The sequence below is a fragment of the Engraulis encrasicolus genome, chromosome 10 (genome assembly GCF_034702125.1).
Source record: "Engraulis encrasicolus isolate BLACKSEA-1 chromosome 10, IST_EnEncr_1.0, whole genome shotgun sequence".
NCBI lineage: Eukaryota > Metazoa > Chordata > Actinopteri > Clupeiformes > Engraulidae > Engraulis > Engraulis encrasicolus.
Genome location: NC_085866.1, coordinates 56,985,233 through 57,003,455, shown reverse-complemented (window position 1 = coordinate 57,003,455; position 18,223 = coordinate 56,985,233). Strand labels below are relative to the sequence as shown.

At 41.4% G+C, this 18,223-nt stretch overlaps 1 protein-coding gene and 2 long non-coding RNA genes across 5 annotated transcripts in view; 2 read left to right on the top strand and 1 right to left on the bottom strand.

Annotated features, from left to right (window-relative positions):
- Positions 1 to 9,196, bottom strand: part of etv7 (ETS variant transcription factor 7) — a 36,489-nt gene extending 27,293 nt beyond the window's left edge. The window contains exons 1-5 of one of the 3 annotated variants that reach the window (XM_063209418.1): positions 8,943 to 9,196; positions 8,354 to 8,447; positions 7,202 to 7,366; positions 4,953 to 5,105; positions 1,364 to 1,513 (exon numbers count right to left, since the gene is read on the bottom strand). In XM_063209418.1, coding sequence (XP_063065488.1) covers positions 1,364 to 1,513; positions 4,953 to 5,105; positions 7,202 to 7,366; positions 8,354 to 8,447; positions 8,943 to 8,978 — 598 coding nt within the window. In that variant the 5' untranslated portion in view covers positions 8,979 to 9,196. The remainder of the gene's footprint in view (positions 1 to 1,363; positions 1,514 to 4,952; positions 5,106 to 7,201; positions 7,367 to 8,353; positions 8,448 to 8,942) is intronic. The other 2 variants (XM_063209419.1, XM_063209420.1) reach the window with 2 other exon arrangements.
- Positions 9,197 to 10,955: 1,759 nt separating this feature from the next.
- LOC134456374 (uncharacterized) lies at positions 10,956 to 12,642 on the top strand. The gene is made up of 4 exons (XR_010036327.1): positions 10,956 to 11,144; positions 11,317 to 11,407; positions 11,917 to 11,999; positions 12,549 to 12,642. It is a non-coding gene; the product is annotated as an uncharacterized LOC134456374 (long non-coding RNA).
- A 461-nt stretch (positions 12,643 to 13,103) lies between these two features.
- LOC134456375 (uncharacterized) lies at positions 13,104 to 16,470 on the top strand. The gene is made up of 6 exons (XR_010036328.1): positions 13,104 to 14,199; positions 14,484 to 14,576; positions 15,022 to 15,112; positions 15,271 to 15,346; positions 15,449 to 15,664; positions 15,902 to 16,470. It is a non-coding gene; the product is annotated as an uncharacterized LOC134456375 (long non-coding RNA).
- Positions 16,471 to 18,223: the final 1,753 nt, after the last annotated feature.

The window sequence follows — 18,223 nt, the reverse complement described above, 5'->3', positions numbered from 1 at the left end:
CATCAGAATTCAATCTTATGTCATTCATAACTTTAATAAAAGCTGTTTCAGTGCTGTGGTAGGCACGGAAACCTGATTGAAACTTATCAAAATAGCTATTAGACATTAGAAAGGCAGTTAATTGGTTAAAAACTATTTTCTCTATTATTTTACCCATGAATGGTAGATTGGATATGGGCCTATAGTTGTTTAGTACCAGTGCATCCAGGTTGTTCTTTTTCAGTAAGGGTTTCACAACTGCTTCTTTCAGACAGCCTGGGAATATGCCTGTTTGTAGTGAGGTGTTGGTGATCTGAAGTACATCTGGTGATATTAGATGTAAGATGGATTTGAAGAAGGCTGTTGGTAGAATATCTAAGTCAGATGTAGAGGAGCTAAGACTTTTCAAAGTAAAATTTTGTTAGTTCAGTGCACTAAAAAGCGCCTGGATGATGAACGCAGTGCTTGAACGATGGACACTTCACGCACTAAACGGGTGTCATTTTGACAATAAAACGGAAGAAACATGATGTTCAGTTCAGTACAAGAGTTTGGTCACCAGTCTCCTGTATCTCTGTAAGTAATGTTGCTGAGACACCAAACTTTTCATGCCAAGCCAAGTATTGTACACAAAATAGCTTGCAGTTGGGATGAATAAAATGTAAATACAAGCACGACACACTTTGCAATGTAATCAGTAGCCAACCGATATTTTGGTGAGCTAATGCTAGCTCAACCGTCACTTCCAGTCAGGGCACAGTGCATAGTGCGCCGACTTTTTCACAACACTACACACTAAAGACCCCAGTACACTGTGAGCACTATGCACTGACTGTCAGTGCACTGTGCAGTATCTGAGACACAGCAACAGTTTCTCTTGCCTCTCGAGTCTATATGGGAGAAATCTGTCATAACTCTCCGTTTGAAGTGTGGTGTCGGAAAATCTCCGTTTGGAGCGGTAGAAAGCCCTTCCCCTTATTACCCCTGCGCTTTTGTCTTAACATGAAATGGGACGCCACTACCCCTATATGTAGACGTGCAAAACGGAGGGGAAGGGGAAAGGCGTAGGGCTAAGGGGTGAAATGGGATTTAGCCTAAGTATTCATCATGAGTGGGAAAATTGCACTTTTCATACATGAAAACAGGGATCTTCTCCAGGGTCCGCCATTTTGAATTTCCAGAAATACATATTTTTGGCTGCAAAACTCAATGCACTTTGGTCATAGTAGTCATAATATTGGTTTATTATTTGTTAAATATTCACAAAAAGACCAAATTTAGCAATAGGCAGCACAGTTTCAATAAGCAGTGTAGTTGCAGTACCTACTCTGGCCACATCTTAGACAGCGCACCCTTAGCCGGTTAACAAGTCATCCACACTGACCTGACTGAAGCTGCTGTGCTGGGTTGGAGTAGGGTAGCGTGCAGGGGGCTCCTCCATGGGCCTGGAAGTGAGTGGAATGGGACGCACCTGCTGGCCTGGTGTGGGGATTCACGGGGCAAATGGGAATGGACCTGTTCGAAATGGGCAGGGCTAAGGTAAATGGGAACCAGAAAGGAGGGAAGGATGGAAGGGAAAGAATCAGCTACCATGAGGTAAAATTGTTTGAAGAAGGTCTCTAGATTGAAACGTTGCGTTTACAATTTGCAAATGAGGACAGTGTTTTTTTTGTCTTCAAAAAATTAGCACCCAAAATACAACACATGAAATATAAATAATATGTTGAACTCTGGACGAAATCCAGACAGGTGTATTTTTATATTTAGATGTGTCCTAGCATCCCTATAAAGTATATCACGAAAGTGAGTACACCCCTGCAGTTTTGGTAGATTTGTGAGTATATATTTTCATAGGAAAGCATAAAAAAATCACTTAGTCACAATACAATGTTTAGTGACCTTTTAACAATATATTTAACCGCTTAAATTTCTTGTTCACTCAGAAAAAAACAAAATACAGCCATTCATGTTTGAACACCTTTACTGTACATATTGTACACGGATGATTGTGTGAGCCACACCCCTGAATGTTCTGTTTTTAAGTTAGCTGATGATACTGCGATAGTGGGTTTCTTAACGGGAGATGAAACTAGCTACAGACAAGAGGTAGACAAGTTCTATACGTACTTGGTGCACTGAACATTCTTTCATTTTAAATGTTTCAAAAACAAAAGAAATGGTTATAAATTTTAGAGCAATGCCACCACTTGAACCAATTAATGTCAAAAATAATTCAAGGCAACTTTTGGGCAGTTGTTGCATATTTTCGCCTAGTCATGGATTAGTTATTTTGGTGTGTTGGCTGTGTGGGGGGGTGCTAGGACTTATCTAAAGGGCTTTTTTATGTCCCCAACAGAGCAACAATAAATATATGTGGCATACACCGGTGCAAAAGTTTTTGCTTCTACTAATTTTGTAGACATTTAAGTGGCTGGGGTCAAAAAATGACCCCAAGGATCATGGATGCAACCTAAATCTGAGGATAACAGAAGGGTTAAAAGGGAGGTCATCAGTGTGCATTCAACCTTTTCATTGAACTACAACAGTTTGTGTGTGCACCTGGCTTAAATAGATTGGAGATTTGAATGCAATCATGATCTCCTTCAGTAGTCACAGAACATGTTGACATGCATGTTTCTTTTAGGTGTATTCCAGATTGCCAATGTTGACAGCATTCATGCATCCCCAAATCATGTCAGTCCCACTACCATGCTTGGCTATTGAGAGGATTCACTTTTTCGTAAAACTCACTTGTTCACCACCACACATGCTTGACACCATCTAAAGCAAATTTGTTTATCTTGGTCTCAAGAGAGATGAACAGACCAAGGACATGGGTCACTGGAACCATGTTGTGTGATCTGAAGAGACCAAGATAAACAAATTTACTTTAGATGGTGTCAAGCATGTGTGGTGGTAAACAAGTGAGTATTACAAAAAAAGTTAAGTCTGAAACACATTCTTTAAATCGGCCTTCGCTACCATTTGGGGAGGAGCTATTAGATGCAAAATACTCACTTTTTATTTATTTTTATTTTACCTTTATTTAACCAGGGAAATAAAATCACATAGAGAATAAAATTCTCTTTTCCAAGTGAGCCCTGGCCAAGGCAGCAGCACACATTACATTTACAGACAGGACACAGACAAAACAGAAAATATTAAAATGGATGAAGCGTTAAAATTACACAATAAAAACCATAAAAATAATAAACATTAAACAAAATTAAAAAGAGATTACAAGATTAAAAGCAAGTGCAGACAGATTTAAAAGTGTCATTAAGATATGCTTTAAACTCAGCTACAGACATAAAAACAGCAAGCTTAAGAGATTTCTGAAGCTCATTCCAGTGAGTTGGGGCACAATGAAAACAAGCAGTTTTACCAAATTCTGTTTTTATTATGGGGACATTTAAAACAATGTAGCTACTTGAGCGTAGGTTATATCCTTTATTCCTAAAAGATAAAAGGCTCTGTATATACAAGGGGAGCAGGCCGACTATGTCCTTGTATACACATAGAAGCCAGTGTTTGTGCCATCTAATATCTAGTGATGGCTAGCCTACTAGGTCATACAGCATACAATGGTGTGTAGAATGCTTTCTTCTAGTTATGAATCTTAATGCAGAGTGATAAGTAGAATCAAGCGATTGTAAAAGCGCCTTGGGGGTATTTCTATTTAAAAAAAATTCCCCATAATCTAAAACAGGCAATATGTAGCTTCTACCAACTTTCTTCTTGCAGACTGAGAGAAACAAGCACTATTTCGGTAATAAAACCCCAACTTTAGTTTTAGCTTAGACACCAAATGCTTTACATGAAGCTTAAAGGAAAAGTCCTCCTCTAACACACAGCCTAAGTACTTATAAGAGGAAACCAGTTCAATGGAGCTGCTCTGCAAGGTGAGAAGAGGTGGGGGATAGAAGGGATATTCCTGTGGCTCCTTGCAAATATCATATATTTAGTTTTCTTATCATTTAAAACTAATTTTAAAGATAAAAGGCTGCGCTGGACTCTTTCAAATGCTTCTTGCAACTTTGAGATGCACCTTTCCATGGAAGGTGCAGCGAGACTGTGAGAGAGGAAGGAATTTAAGCTGAAAACAAAATGCTTTAAGCAACAAGTGGATACATCTTTGTCCGCCTGTCGGACTTGTTATTGTAGAGAGAACATAACAGTAAATGTCATGTCAAACTTATTTTGACAGGAAACAATCGAATATCAACACAGGTTTCAAGGGCACTCCTATCCAGATCAACGACTGTAACTGGTCTGGCGCCTTTCTCACGGGAGGGAGCGGACATGATCTAGCAATACCTGACTGTCCTTGTTTTTGAAAGAGAACCTTGTTATTTCCTCTTTCTCGCCTCACTGACATAACCAGTATGGAGACCGAAATAGCCTTATGTGGAAGACAGGGTACTGTACAGTGTGAATGGTATGTAAAAGGCAAAAGGTGAACATCCTATATAGGGCACACCTATGGGTGCAATCAATTACATTACACACTGGTCAATGATACAATGAAAAATCTGAAGAGTGGCGTGCTTAGCTTCCTTCCTTCATCTTGGTACATCTAGGGAACAGTAGTAGTCGTAAGTTTCCAGTCCACACAAATGCTGCGGTCACACCTTCTGGCTCAGACATAGGCCCTAACATAAGTCTCAAAACTAAAGTACAGTACAGTACAGCAAGAGTCTCAACACTCAGTGTTGTGTCTTTCGCAAAGGAGGAACGAAACACACAACACTGTTCACATTAAGGGGGGCCCTCTGATCTTGGAAGACAGCTGTAAAAACATCATGGCCTTTTGTAGATGACCTCTACCAACTTCTTAAAGCAGTTTGAGTTGTATTTTTCTTAATTCTTGAATGAAACTCACCTTCTTGTTAGTTTTTTTTTAATTATACGAGAAGAATATAAACTGATCAGAGACTGTTGATGAACTGTTCAAGTAATGACATTATGCACACCTGTGTAGTGGCTGGCAGATGAGTTTGTCCTCAGAGAGTGACCCTGTTGGGCTGTGGAACCGTTCTCAATGGCTACCAGGCCGGATATCACTCCTGATATCACTCCCCTGCGCTGCTGTTTGACAAACTGCAGGAGCTCATAGAGCACATCTCCTGAATACAGAAACACATAATTACATCATTACAGAAACGCTACTACAGGATGTCACTACAGGATGATTCCTACGCACAGCAACTCTACACATGATAACAGAAGCTAATACAGAACATCTCCTACAAAACTACACATGACTACAGAAGAGCATAAAGAAAGTCTCCTACACACAGGAACAGAAACGGCAGCTATATCATTTTTGTACAATTGAGAAATAGAAACAGCGAGTGAGGGAGTGAGTCTCTCTCTCTCTCTCTCTCTCTCTCTCTCTCTCTCTCTCTCTCTCTCTCTCTCTCTCTCTCTCTCTCTCTCTCTCTCTGCCCCCTACCCACACACACACAAACACAAGTACACATGGGTGGTTGATGTTTAAGTGCGTAACACAATTTTTTTAAAAAAAGTTATTCCAATTCCTGAAAATATTGATTGGAAAAAAAATAAAAAATAAAGCACTTAGTGGTCCTTGGAATTTTGCCTAATTTTTGCCATTTTTGGAAAAATGTGCCCTGCATCAACACATTGTATAGGCATGTCACACCACAGGAAAATGAAGTCACACCACAGGAAATTCACTGTATTGGCCACTGTATATGGCCATTTTAATCCTTTTGTATACATGACTGACATCTGAGCTCATGCTAACTTGATAATGATATTATCAAGTTACATTGCAATATGAAGACATAGTAGCCTCTTACTGCATGTGGGTCGCCGGCGGCCCTATTCACTGTTTGCTGAAAATACTCAACTACATCATAACAACATCGCTATGACAGTACTGAGAGCCTTAGGTAACAGATTAAGACAAGGCCATTACAATATTGGTGACAGTAAGGTTATAACATAGGCTCTGCGGTAAGGGGTTAAGAGGTTAATAGTCACCTTAAACTTCCACAGCACTCTCCAATAACGGAGGTACTGGTTAGGAGCCAGTCTTTAAGACCCTTGTAATTGGCCTTGCAGCTGCCCGTTCACAAACATTGACATACATGTCACCCCACAGGACGCAATTTGTGTTACGAAATTGAACTTGTAGTTAATATTACTGTCTTGAGTTTTTTCACATTCACATATCTGTACAGGATCCAAGATCCGGTTCCGGATCCGGCAGGATAATAGGGTTTTCCACAGGATCCGGATCCGGCAGGATCTTAAGCAGTGGATCAGGTATCCGGCAGATACCTAAAAGTCAGGATCTGGTGCATCTCTAGCCTAGGTTTTTCAGTCAGTCTTTCACAACCCCAACTGCTGCATGGAGTGAAAGAACTTTGGAAGCGGCCAGTGCAGGCAGTGTGGCAGTAAGCCAATGAGTCTAAAAAATAGTTTGAGCCAATGTAATAAAAAGGGCCAACGTGTGCGAGTAGGCTATGCGTTTCAACCCTTTCAATGGATCCGGTATCCGGTTCCGGATCCGGCAGGATCTTAAGCAGTGGATCCGGTATCTGGCAGGATCCTAAAAATCAGGATCCGGTGCATCTCTATATCTTAATATAAAGTTAATATTTATGCAATCATGACAAATGCTTCATACATTATTCAAAATGCTGTTGGTTAATGTATAGGGCCTATATATATTATATTCCAGGTTTCATTAATGTTACAGTCACACTGCAGGATATTTGACATATAAACTTTTACATAAATCTTAACTAAATGTTTCTTCTCATAAAACTAATATGAAACATAATGTACCACATCTTCTTTCATTGACATTTGTTTTTAAAGGGAAAATGACAGTTTTGTAGGTTTTTAACCAATGCTACGAAAAAACAAGGCGTCACGTCAACCACCCACATACAATTGAGAAAGAGAAACAGAGTGAGAGTGTGTCCAGCATCGCCCCAACCCCCGCCACCCCCCATTGCATGCATCCTTATGTTTTGTTGTTTATTATTCAGAGTTTGTGTTTTTCACAAATGATACAAACAAAGTAGTTTTACTACACAGTAAATTCTTCAGTGTGAATCATACACTTAGAGAGTCAAATGTGCCACTTATAGAGTGTCAATTTAACACCGCACAATTTATTGTGTAGGTTAAAGTAGCCTAGTTTTACTGTATTTAAAGTTATTATGAAATGAAAAAGGCTCCTGACCTGAACTTGGGCTTCGAAGCCGGAAGTCTTCCTTGGTGAGCAGGCACAAAGCTTTGCCATTCATCTCGAACTTGTCCTGATCGGTTTTGCGAAGAGAGTACTCTTTCTGGGCCCAGCGAAGCCAATGACTGACATCATTCTTATCCCACAGTGATGGATTAATCCCTGTAGAAAGGTTAGCAGTATAGAGTATTGACATACGTAAATTATATGACAAAAGGTCAAGTGTCATTCAATGAATGTTGAGTAGGCACATATTCACATATTCAAAGTATGTTATTCATAGATTAACATATTTCATTGATGATGAATGAAGAAAAAAACAATGTTTATGAATATTGAAAAATTATTTTAATTTCACAACTGAATGGTAATTTATTAGTAATTGAGACGGTGCTGAGTGACTGCTATATTAATGCCTGATTAATTTATTAATAGAGAGTAGAGTAGAGTATAATTTATTAATCCCGAGGGAAATTAAGGTGTCCAGTAGCATACATACATGAATACAGAAGAAGACATTACACACAACATTGCACATGTATTTACCCTATTCACTAAGTCATATCTCTCTCTCCCACTCACACACACAACACACACACACACACACAAGGGTGCGTTCCAATATGCGACCTTGCGTCCTCCGCTTGTGCTTGTGGCCTCGTACCAGTAAGTATTATGTCATGATGACATCACTGACAACAGCATTATATTTCAATATCTCACAAAAGCTCAATTGTAAAGTAATTTTCTCATTTGAAAACTGGATGGTGAACGAAGAATGAGTCTTACGTATATTGGAACGCACACAAGGCTCAACAACTGGAAAAATGTCCAAAGTGTCCAGGTGCCAAAGTCGCTATGCATAGCCCAGGGAAGATATCCAGGGTCAAGTTGCCTACTGTGTGTGGATACCCCATCTTAACACAACCCCCACCCCCCACCCACACACACACACACACACACACGCGCGCGCGCGCACGCACGCACGCAAGCACACACACACACACACACACACACACACACACACACACACACACACACACACACACACACACACACACACTCTTGTGTTTCCTATGTGAAGACAGATTGACTGAATGAATATAGCCTACATGCAGCCTACATTTGGTTGGGTAAAATGCTACTCACTAAGTCTTCCAGGAAGTGTGCAGAGTTCTTCATCTGGACCAGGACACAGGCTTAGATTACTCATTTGAGCTCCATTTCCTTGATACTCTTGCTGCTGAACAAATGTGTTTTGGCTTTATGAGGAAGATCTTGTGTTCTATCCAGTTCAATAACTAATGTAGGCTAAACAAAACATGTATAGAAGAACAAACTGTAGGTTTTGTGTTTGTGCTGACTGTAGGTTTAATTATACAGTGAAATGATTTGTCTAAATTCCTTTAATTAATTTCATTTATGTTAGCACTAACATTAAAATGAGTCTGAAACAGTCATCTAACTAGGCTATATAATAAAGACTAATTATTATGCCTATATAGGAGAGGAAATTAAGCAGGACATTAGATATCATAAAATGGAGGAAGACGGGATATTCTGCACTTTCTAGGCTATTTTAAACAGATCCAGCACAAAAACGAAACAGAATTTCACTCGTGTTTTGTTGGCAGCTGAAGTTTGCGATGGTTTGTTGAGGCGAGTTTAAGAATATTTGGTTGAATAAGATGTTGTAGCCTATACCACGGCCAGTCTTTTCCGTGAAATGTGAACTTACCTGGAGCAAAGGTGGCGGTGGGGAACCGTCACTCATTTTCCAAAGTCTGGATACCCTAAACGAAACTCAACCCAAAGCAAAGGGATTCGTTGTTTTGATCTAAACCCACACGCTTTCCCAAAAGTCCACCCTCTGCTCTAATTTCTACACGATTCAAGTGGCATGCGAATTTGGCAAACGTAACGTGCAATCGAACAGGATCGCATGATTTTTCTTGGCTATCCTTCCGGGAAATGAAATCGAAAGGGACCGAATCTGCTTGGCGCTTGTAGTAGGCTACCGCAGGCGCTCGCGCAGTGACAAGACGCAATCAAGGTTACGCGTGACCTAGGCTGAGTTCAGAATGGGCTATATAGGCATATTATATTCCATTTTGACCTCTACTGTTCTCGTTCAGAAGAGTATTATGTATAAACTTACATAATAAATTGCTCTCTTTTATATCCATAGGGCGTGTAGTCTATTGTGTTTATAAAGACGTGAAATGTATGCACTCACTGACAGGCCTATATTTGGCAATTAGGCCTACATAATTTGGCAATATGGCTATCTTTGCCGTCTCTGCAGGCTATGCCTATTGCCAATATGCAGCCGACAATGGTCCGTTGACTGTCGCCAGCAGAACTCCCTTTTCCAAAATTCCAACCCACTAAACATAGAACGTCACATAGACGTTCATATCTTGTCCATATCGCGTCCGTCCGTCTAAGACCAGTTCTGTACCCAAAAATGACGTGCAAAATAGGTATACTATTTTGACGTCAAACTATGAGGTCCATTAGACGTCTGAATATAGTTAATCATTTACCCAATGGGGACTGCCTAAACAGATGTGTCAAAAAAAAATAACACATTGGGATGTGTAGACAGCATTGACAGATTATGTGTCATTTTTGTGTAAGATTTCACAGAATGTGTGAAACCTGAAGTTAAGAGATTCATTTCTGGGTCGTGCTACAACAAGTGAGAAACTAACGGCCGTTTGGCTGTCCAATCGCGTGACTGTGGACATTTGAAAGCAGACTTCCGCCCGCCATTTCTACCGTTGGAAATGCAAGATGCGGCGACTTGACTTCAGACACCGAGAGAGACTGGCGTAAGTTATTCGCTTTATTGGTATAATTTCGTAACAATTACGTGTGTTACCGTTAATGTATGGTTAAAATCAAACCCTGCTTCACAAGTTTTGCTGTACGAACATTGGAACAGCCTCAGTGATTCTGTGAACATTACCCAGACAGCACGAAGCATCTTGCCGACGTTGGCTATTGGGCGGCGACATCGGCAAAACGTCGAGGCCTTTTTTGCCTTATAATCGTCATGCCAATTAGGTTGGTTTTAGATCGGCAAAATAGCGGCAGAAAAGACGGTTTCCTGCCATGGTTTGCCGATGGTTTGCCAACTTAACCCCAACATCGGCAGTGCGACGCTTTGCCGATCAATTCCCTGCAGTTCCCTTCCGATGGTTTGCCAATGGTTTGCCAACCTAACCCCAACCATCGGCAACGCGACGTTTTGCCGAGCAATTTCCTAATGTTTCCTCCCGATGCTTTGCCAACTTAACACCGACCATCAACTGACAATGTCCCAAACACAGTTTGCCGATGGTTTGCCAACCTAACCCCGACCATCGGCAACGCGACGCTTTGCAGATCATTTGAAGACCCCAAAACCAAAAGCCAGCGCCTGCTTGCTTGCAACCTGAGCAGCGCGAGTTCTGTTTGAAATTATTTCAGTTGTCAAGGGAACGAACAATTGCCGTTTACTTTACTAGACGTAGCCACCTCAATCGTTTTTAGTTAGACGGCATTGCCATCATTTCTGTTGAAATGTAGGTTTCAGCATTACAAGTCAGGCGTGATTAAACATTTAATTAGGTTGCTGAAATAAATCTCTTTACCTGTCATGCTGTGTCGAAGGACCTCATCGAGTTTCTATCGATATCCGACCTCACTTTTCCTTACCGTTAGCAAGTTAGCTAACATGTCAATCGTACCCAGCAACCAGGTGAGTTTTTGTTTGGTTTTATAAGTTATAGTTTGAGATGTCACATTGTATGTAGGTCGTGTGTAGTCTAACAGCGTTTTCTATTGTAATATAAATGTAGGCATACTGCTCCCGTAATCAAGTTTCCTGCTGGAGTGGGGCTGTTGATTCTTGTCTAGCCCATGATGACTGATTGAAAGGACATTACAGGCTACGGTATGTAACACATGAACTTTGTTGAACTTGCAATGCACAGGAAACACACACCACGTGAAGTGAGATAAAATAATATTGCATCACATTCATAGCCCTTACTAATACTATAAGTAAGTCAAATAACTCCTGAGTTCATAGCATTCACTGCAATGTGTTGCTCTCGTTTCCACAGTCAATTCACCACAAGTCAAAATCAGATCAACAGACAGGGACATCAACCTTCTCTTGGGAATATGCCAGATATGCCATAACAAGAAAAAATGGTAAGTCTATCACTACATAAGATCCATAACAAAATACTCTTAGTTAAATCTTAAATGTGACCTGGTGGCATTATTGCGTTAATGCTTTGCACACTTAATGAATAAGGTCCTCAAGTGTGTAGAGTTTCGCTGAGTTCGTTGTTTATTTACATTTTCCTCAGCATAACTGTACAGCTGACACCGCTGCCTTCTGTATCATAACAAAGCCTGTCACTTCCACGTTTAGTTCTTCTTATGTGACCGAAGTCACTGGCTACTGCACCAGAGGGCCTCTGCACTCATTGCTGGTCCTATGATGCCATCTATTGGCGAAAACGTGCAACAACATAATTAAACTAAAAGACAACTTCTGACAGGACAACAAAAAGACAGGGAATGAGAATAAGGGAATAACAAAAAGACAAAAATGGGGGGTCCACTACACTTGCATACAAACTGATTGTGATGCTGTCACTCATTTTCTAGTCTATATCTTGGACTGAAAAAGGATTACATTATTATGTTTTCAGGTGTTTTGCCCCTGCGGTTGTGAAGAGGATGCTGTGTAGGTGGCAGCATGAACGTGCCACACAGACATTGGCTAAACTACTCGGTAGGTATAACGAAATAAAAGAAACCACCCCCTCAACCCTGTTTATGCTGCACTGTACCTATTATAACCAGTTTTTATATAGACCATTATTTGAAATACTATGAGAGCCTTTCTGTTAGGATACTGTACAGCAGGGATGGGCAACTGGAGGCTCGGGCGCCACATGCAGCCCAACTTCTCACTTTTTAAAAAAAAAGAAAAAGGACAGTTTTTAACCCCCTACAAATCAATAGTGTAAGCATTCAGGTATAAATAAAGAAAAAGTGAAGTATCCTTTTGTAAAATCTCTCAAGTGCGTGTTACCGATTGTGGTAATTAAAAATGTTGGCCCACCTTACAATGAAAGTTGCCCACCCCTGCTGTACAGCCTACATCACTTGTACATGTCCTTACCAAATATGACATTGTTCATGCCTAAAAGTTATATGTCTAAATGTAAACCATAATATTAAATTGTGATGGACAGAAATCAACTAAACCAACATATTACATTCTGAATGTAGTTGCGCAGTGATACTGAGACCAACTATTCCTGTCTTTATTTGCCAGGCTTCTACACTTGCCCTCAGAGTTCACATATGGTTAAGTGCACAGGTGTCCATCCAGGTTCATGCTGATGCTGGTAACAAGAGGAACACATGCTGATTGGTAAGTGAGATCCCTGCTCAACAAAAATCCACACAGCACAACAAGTAAGCCTAGTTTGTGGTATCAAATGTAAAATGTAAGTTTCATCAAAAAGTTGTAGAACACATCTGAATAAATTGCAGGCCATCAAAGTAGTGAATGGGCAGGGAAAACACAACCAGTAGGCTTATGAATTACTTTGACTCAGCACAGCACAGGCGATGCTACCATTCCTTGGGAATATGACACAGAGGTCTGCTATTCCATTGTAAATATTGACTGGAAATGTTCATGTTTCAACTGTTTAAAAACATTGGACTCAGGGGAAAAAAACTCTAGGTGTATATATAAGTGAAAGCCCACCTTTGCCATTGTGACACAGCACACAAGTATACACTGCACACAACAAAATTGCATTTTATGCCTCACCTGTGCTTATAAGCTAGCCTACAGATTTAGCTAGTTATTGATACTCAGTTAGCTATTGATCTTTAACGCTTGCACTATAAATTATATTTATTTTCTTTTAATTCACATGTGGACTAACTTAATGGTTAAAACGTGTTGTGTTGGGAAAATTAAAGGTTTGAAATGTGATATTGGATGGTTTGCTAACATTGGTTGCTAATATGGTAACTGATAATTAGCTGGTGTGGAATAAATCAGGCGGCACTTTACTGATGTGAAGTTTGAAAGCTATTTTCTGAACATAAAAGAAAGAAAGTCTGACAGGATTTGTGCAAGGATACTGAAACACCACGGATGGATTGACGTAGAGCTAGTACTGGTAGTGGGGCAAAAGTGGATGCTGCTAGTAACAGGTATCGGAGGGGGCAAGGCAAGGGCTAGCTAGCATAGAGGCGATTTTAAACTTCAGCGCTTCAAACGTAAGCAGTTCTGCGTCAAATCATGGAAATCAGACCATCCGCCACCCTCGTACATGATAAAGAATAGCACCAGTAAAAGCAAGCAGTATCCCACTGTTTTGTGTTGGCTCGATGAAAGGTGATAGAAACGAATTTCCGAATCACATTATGTCGGCTTGGTTGTTGTTGTGGCCAGTCAATAGACAAGCTTTGAACCGTAGTTCCATGTAAGTGTCGTGGTTTTCACTGTTTCAGTATGTAGTTGAATATGGTAGATCTGGGCAACTGGTCAACGCTGTCGTGTTTTGTCTCGGTAGACCTCGTATGACGGTGTGTTGGGAAAATACCGGCAGTTGTTTCAGATGGAGGGTGCGACGTGCCAGATGTACGCTGTTCGAGGGATAAAACTGCCACGCACGAGATTTTGTAGGCAATGGTAATTGGTGACGATACCATGACGTTTGAAAAGAAGATTCAAAGTTTGAGTTTTATGTGGCAGAGTAGAACAGCTGCGTGTGAAGTGTGGCGACTACCAAGGTATCAACACCAGTTATGGCTACGGGATTTTAAAAGTACCTTCAATGCACTGGGAACTAACGTGCTCTCCCCCTCTCTCTCTCTCTTCTCTCTTCGTCAGGGCCCAGGTCTTGTGGCCACATCTGTCCAAGCTCCTACTCTGATTGAACAGTTGGATGATCAGACTGATGGTAAGTGTGTGTGTGTGTGTGTGTGTGTGTGTGTGTGTGTGTGTGTGTGTGTGTGTGTGTGTGTGTGTGTGTGTGTGTCATATTGTCTATGTGATCATGTGTCTAATTGCCATCCACTTACAGGCCCTCTGCCTCCTTTCATTTGTTTTTTTAGATTTTTTTTTATTGTTGTATTGTATGCAATTGTGATAAATATGTTACTGTGATAGTGTTATAATAACACAGAGACTTTGGTAAATGTGAAATTTAAGTACTGCTGTACAATTTTCTGCTCTCATTTTCAGATGAAAAGTGCTACACAGTTCTCACACATCTTCTGACTCCGAAGCCGCTGCAGTGTAAAATCTGAGATGTCTTTTCTGGTTGATTTTGTGCAGGTATTTTTCAAAGGATAGTTACTTTTAAAAACTTCTTTTAATCTTTAAAAACACTTTCATGCAGAGCCTCTGTTAGGACCTCATTGCGATACAGAGTTATGACCTTGTCACCAAAATGTCAATGACCATATTTTAACCTGCTATTTAAGGCTGTCATAGCCATATTCTTATAACAATGCCGTTAAGTTCAAGAGAACTATAGTTTGGTGATATGGATCCCAAACGGAAGGGAACAGCAGCGGTTTGTAGTTGTAGAGAACTAATTAGCGCCAAGTGTTGTTAACCTGTTGTTTCTTGTTTACCTGTCACTGTAGCCCATAGCACTTTTGTCATAGAGAGCAACTTGGTCAGTAAATATGTGCCTGCTGTATAAAGTAGCAGTATTTGGATGAGTTACAGCTAACACGGACGGCAAACTTGAGACTGTATATTGTGTGTTTGACAGATTTCTGACAGCGACAGCGATGGTGAGGGAAGCAGTGTACCGAACTCTCAGATGACTCGGACCAGGTGACCAAACCCATGCAAAGCACAATGTGAGTGTACACACACACACACACACACACACACACACAGACCATGAGTCAACATAGTAGCCCCTACAATATTTTTCCAATTTATTGCTGTATGCTTACCATATCCATCATGTTGATGTGTGTTAATGCATCCTTGTGTGTGTATGTGTTGGTGTTAGGACTGTGCTGAGGCGTTCCGCCCCCCTCCCCCTCCACACCACTCAAGGCACGGCGGCGGCCCAACCGCAAACTAACGTGAGTACACAACACACACACACTTGTGTGCATGCCACGCACTGACACTTTCTCTACAGTGACTTGTCAACTTTCCTTACATTGTGTGTGTGCGTGTGACAGGGAGATTAACATGAGGCTGGATGCGCTTGGCTCCCTGCTGCGTCCATCACCAGAGGGGCCGGGATTGCTGCGGCAGCTAGCCAATTAAAGGAGGAGGATGAAGGAGAGGAGTCTGACGATGCCGACATCGCCATCGTATGCAGTCCACGCCCTCGCAGGAAAACCAGCCAATGAAAACGCTTGCAGCAGCATCAGCAGAACACACCGGCACGACTGGTAAACTTAAAGATACGCCACAGACCAGACATACACCAAATACAACTAGCACAGGTACACACACACACAAACACACACACAGCAGTACATCTGTTTTGTATAGCGCTTTGCCTAGTCAAAGACTTTTTACAGGAAGTATTATAATTCTGTTTTATAGTTGGGGGAAGCCATGGAAAGTAGATAACCCTATACAGCTGATGTGTGTGTCAGTAATATTTATGTGTATGTGTGTTGCAGACAGAGCTTCTGAAGCATGCAGTGGAAGACCTGTCAGTCAAGCTAAAGGTCCCGCCCTCCAACCTGCTGCTGCTGCACGGAGAGGCGGAACTTAACACCTCACACACTATTGGCCAGCTAGGACTCTGCATCGCTGACATCTTTGGTAGGAATGTGTGTGTGTGTGTGTGTGTGTGTTTGCGTTTGGGTGTGTTTGCGTGTGGGTCTGTGTTGGTGCAAGTCAGTCTTGGCTCCTTCCTGATATTATACTGTATAAGTTCATACGTATACCGCATTGCAAAATGAATTTCATATACAGTATATCACGAAAGTGAATACACACCACAGTTTTTGCAGATTTTTGATTATACATTTTCATAGGAAAGCATTACAGAAATTTCACTTTGACACAATGATTAGTGACCTTTTAACAACTTATTTAACCGCTTAAATTTCTTGCGTCAGCATGACAGTCATGAAGTAACGAAGATGGTTGACAGTTCTTATGTTCACTGTCCCTGGGTCGCTACAGTATGCTCAAAATTCATCATTTAAAGACGGTTTTAGCTAAATTTTCTCCCATGGGAGACCAAGCCCCCAGACCCCCCTAGTATGACTCAACACTATCCCCCAAAAACGCCACTGCACACCACACATTCGCGCGCACCGCTGCAACACACGCGCCGCTCCGTGCCACCGCGCCACGCCGCACCTTTCTCACCTTTTTCACCCCTGACCCGTTTTCATGCCTGTATACTTAGTTTGACTGGTATGCTTCATACCTTTCAATCAGTTAAAGGCCAACTTCCGATAAAACTCAGTTTTACTCACTCCTTTCGAAGATCGGACGGTCACCCCAAGTTAAACTCACTTGCAAGGCTCTCATAGCGGTGCGTCAACTCTCCTGGCTGTGTTTCCCGGTGTTTCCCAATTTACATCAATAATGCAGAGAAACGAGCGAATCACGAAAGCCTTTCTGTGTTTCGTCACGTCGAAAGAAGGCGTTGCCCACAAAGGTTTATATCGACCCATTTATCTAAAAACATGTCGAGTAATTTTTTTCTGCTTGTTTTCAAAACAAGCAACGTCTGGTGGTCCGAAACATAGCTTAGCTTAGCTATCAGCTGGTTGCTACTCTCAGGTACACACACAGCACAAAGCCTCATACATAAAGCCTGCTCACTCCGGTTGCTCCGTGCCTACAGCTCGCCTAGGGGTCGCTGTCGAAAGAGCACAGCCCTGAATGGAGCCTGCACGCCTCCGTTGGCGCCCCTATAGTGCAGTACCACCCGGAGAAGTGGCGACTCTGTTTCCCATTACATTCTCTCCCAAGGCTGGAGGACTGAGCCAATCAGAGACGCGTTTCTTTGAGAGCAGGAGGAGTGAGCCAATCAGAGACGCATTTCCACGAGAAACACGGAACACTCTCTCGTTTCTCCACAAGCCACCTTGCCAGCTTGCAAAAACGTCTTGAAACAAAGCAACCAGAACGTTTTTTAAAACAGGACCAACGCGTAACACATTCAATAACAATTGGGAACACGGCAATATTAATTAAATTACGTTGAGAGGCGATCTTTAAGTAAAACTTGCTTTTAAGTATTATTGATGATGTGTCTCTCTCTCTCTCCCCCTTCTTCTTCTTCCTCCTCTTCTACTTCTTCTCAGTCTGGAACCAACTTCACATCCCTCTTCACTGCACTACTGACACTGAGATGGAATCCACAACCCAACCACTAGTGGTCTGCATTGGGAACCTGAAGAGTCTGTCATAACCGCCAGGAATGACCGTGTGACCATTCCCGTTGCAGACGGCCTGACTTGCACAATTGACAAGCTGTTCAAGCTTTACTGGGTCTGCAACTTGTTATATCCAGCACAGCTCAGCTCTGTTTTCACCTTCTTTGAATATGTTTATGACGTTCCCATCTCAACCAACAAACGAACAAAGGCACTACAACTTCTCTCAAAGCTTCCCAGCAGAATTATTTTGATTATCATTTTGGCAACACTTTATTTTATCATTACATCTATTAGCTCTAATACATAGTGTTAATGCCTGTATGCTGTATAAGTAACTTGTAAGGCATGCACTAAGCAAAATCAAACATACGTTAGGCATGTATTCGCAAATGCCTTGTTCATGCACAATTTGGGATTTATTACCTAATATAACTTCAGTAAGGACCTAACAAATGTTTGATTTCGCTTAGTACATGCCTTACAAGTTACTTATACAGGCATTAACCCATTGATGCTGGATGTTGGGTTGTGCAACATTGGCCCTGGCGCCTGGAGTTTTGTCTTTTCTGCAAGTGCTTTAGGCATCAATGGGTTAACATT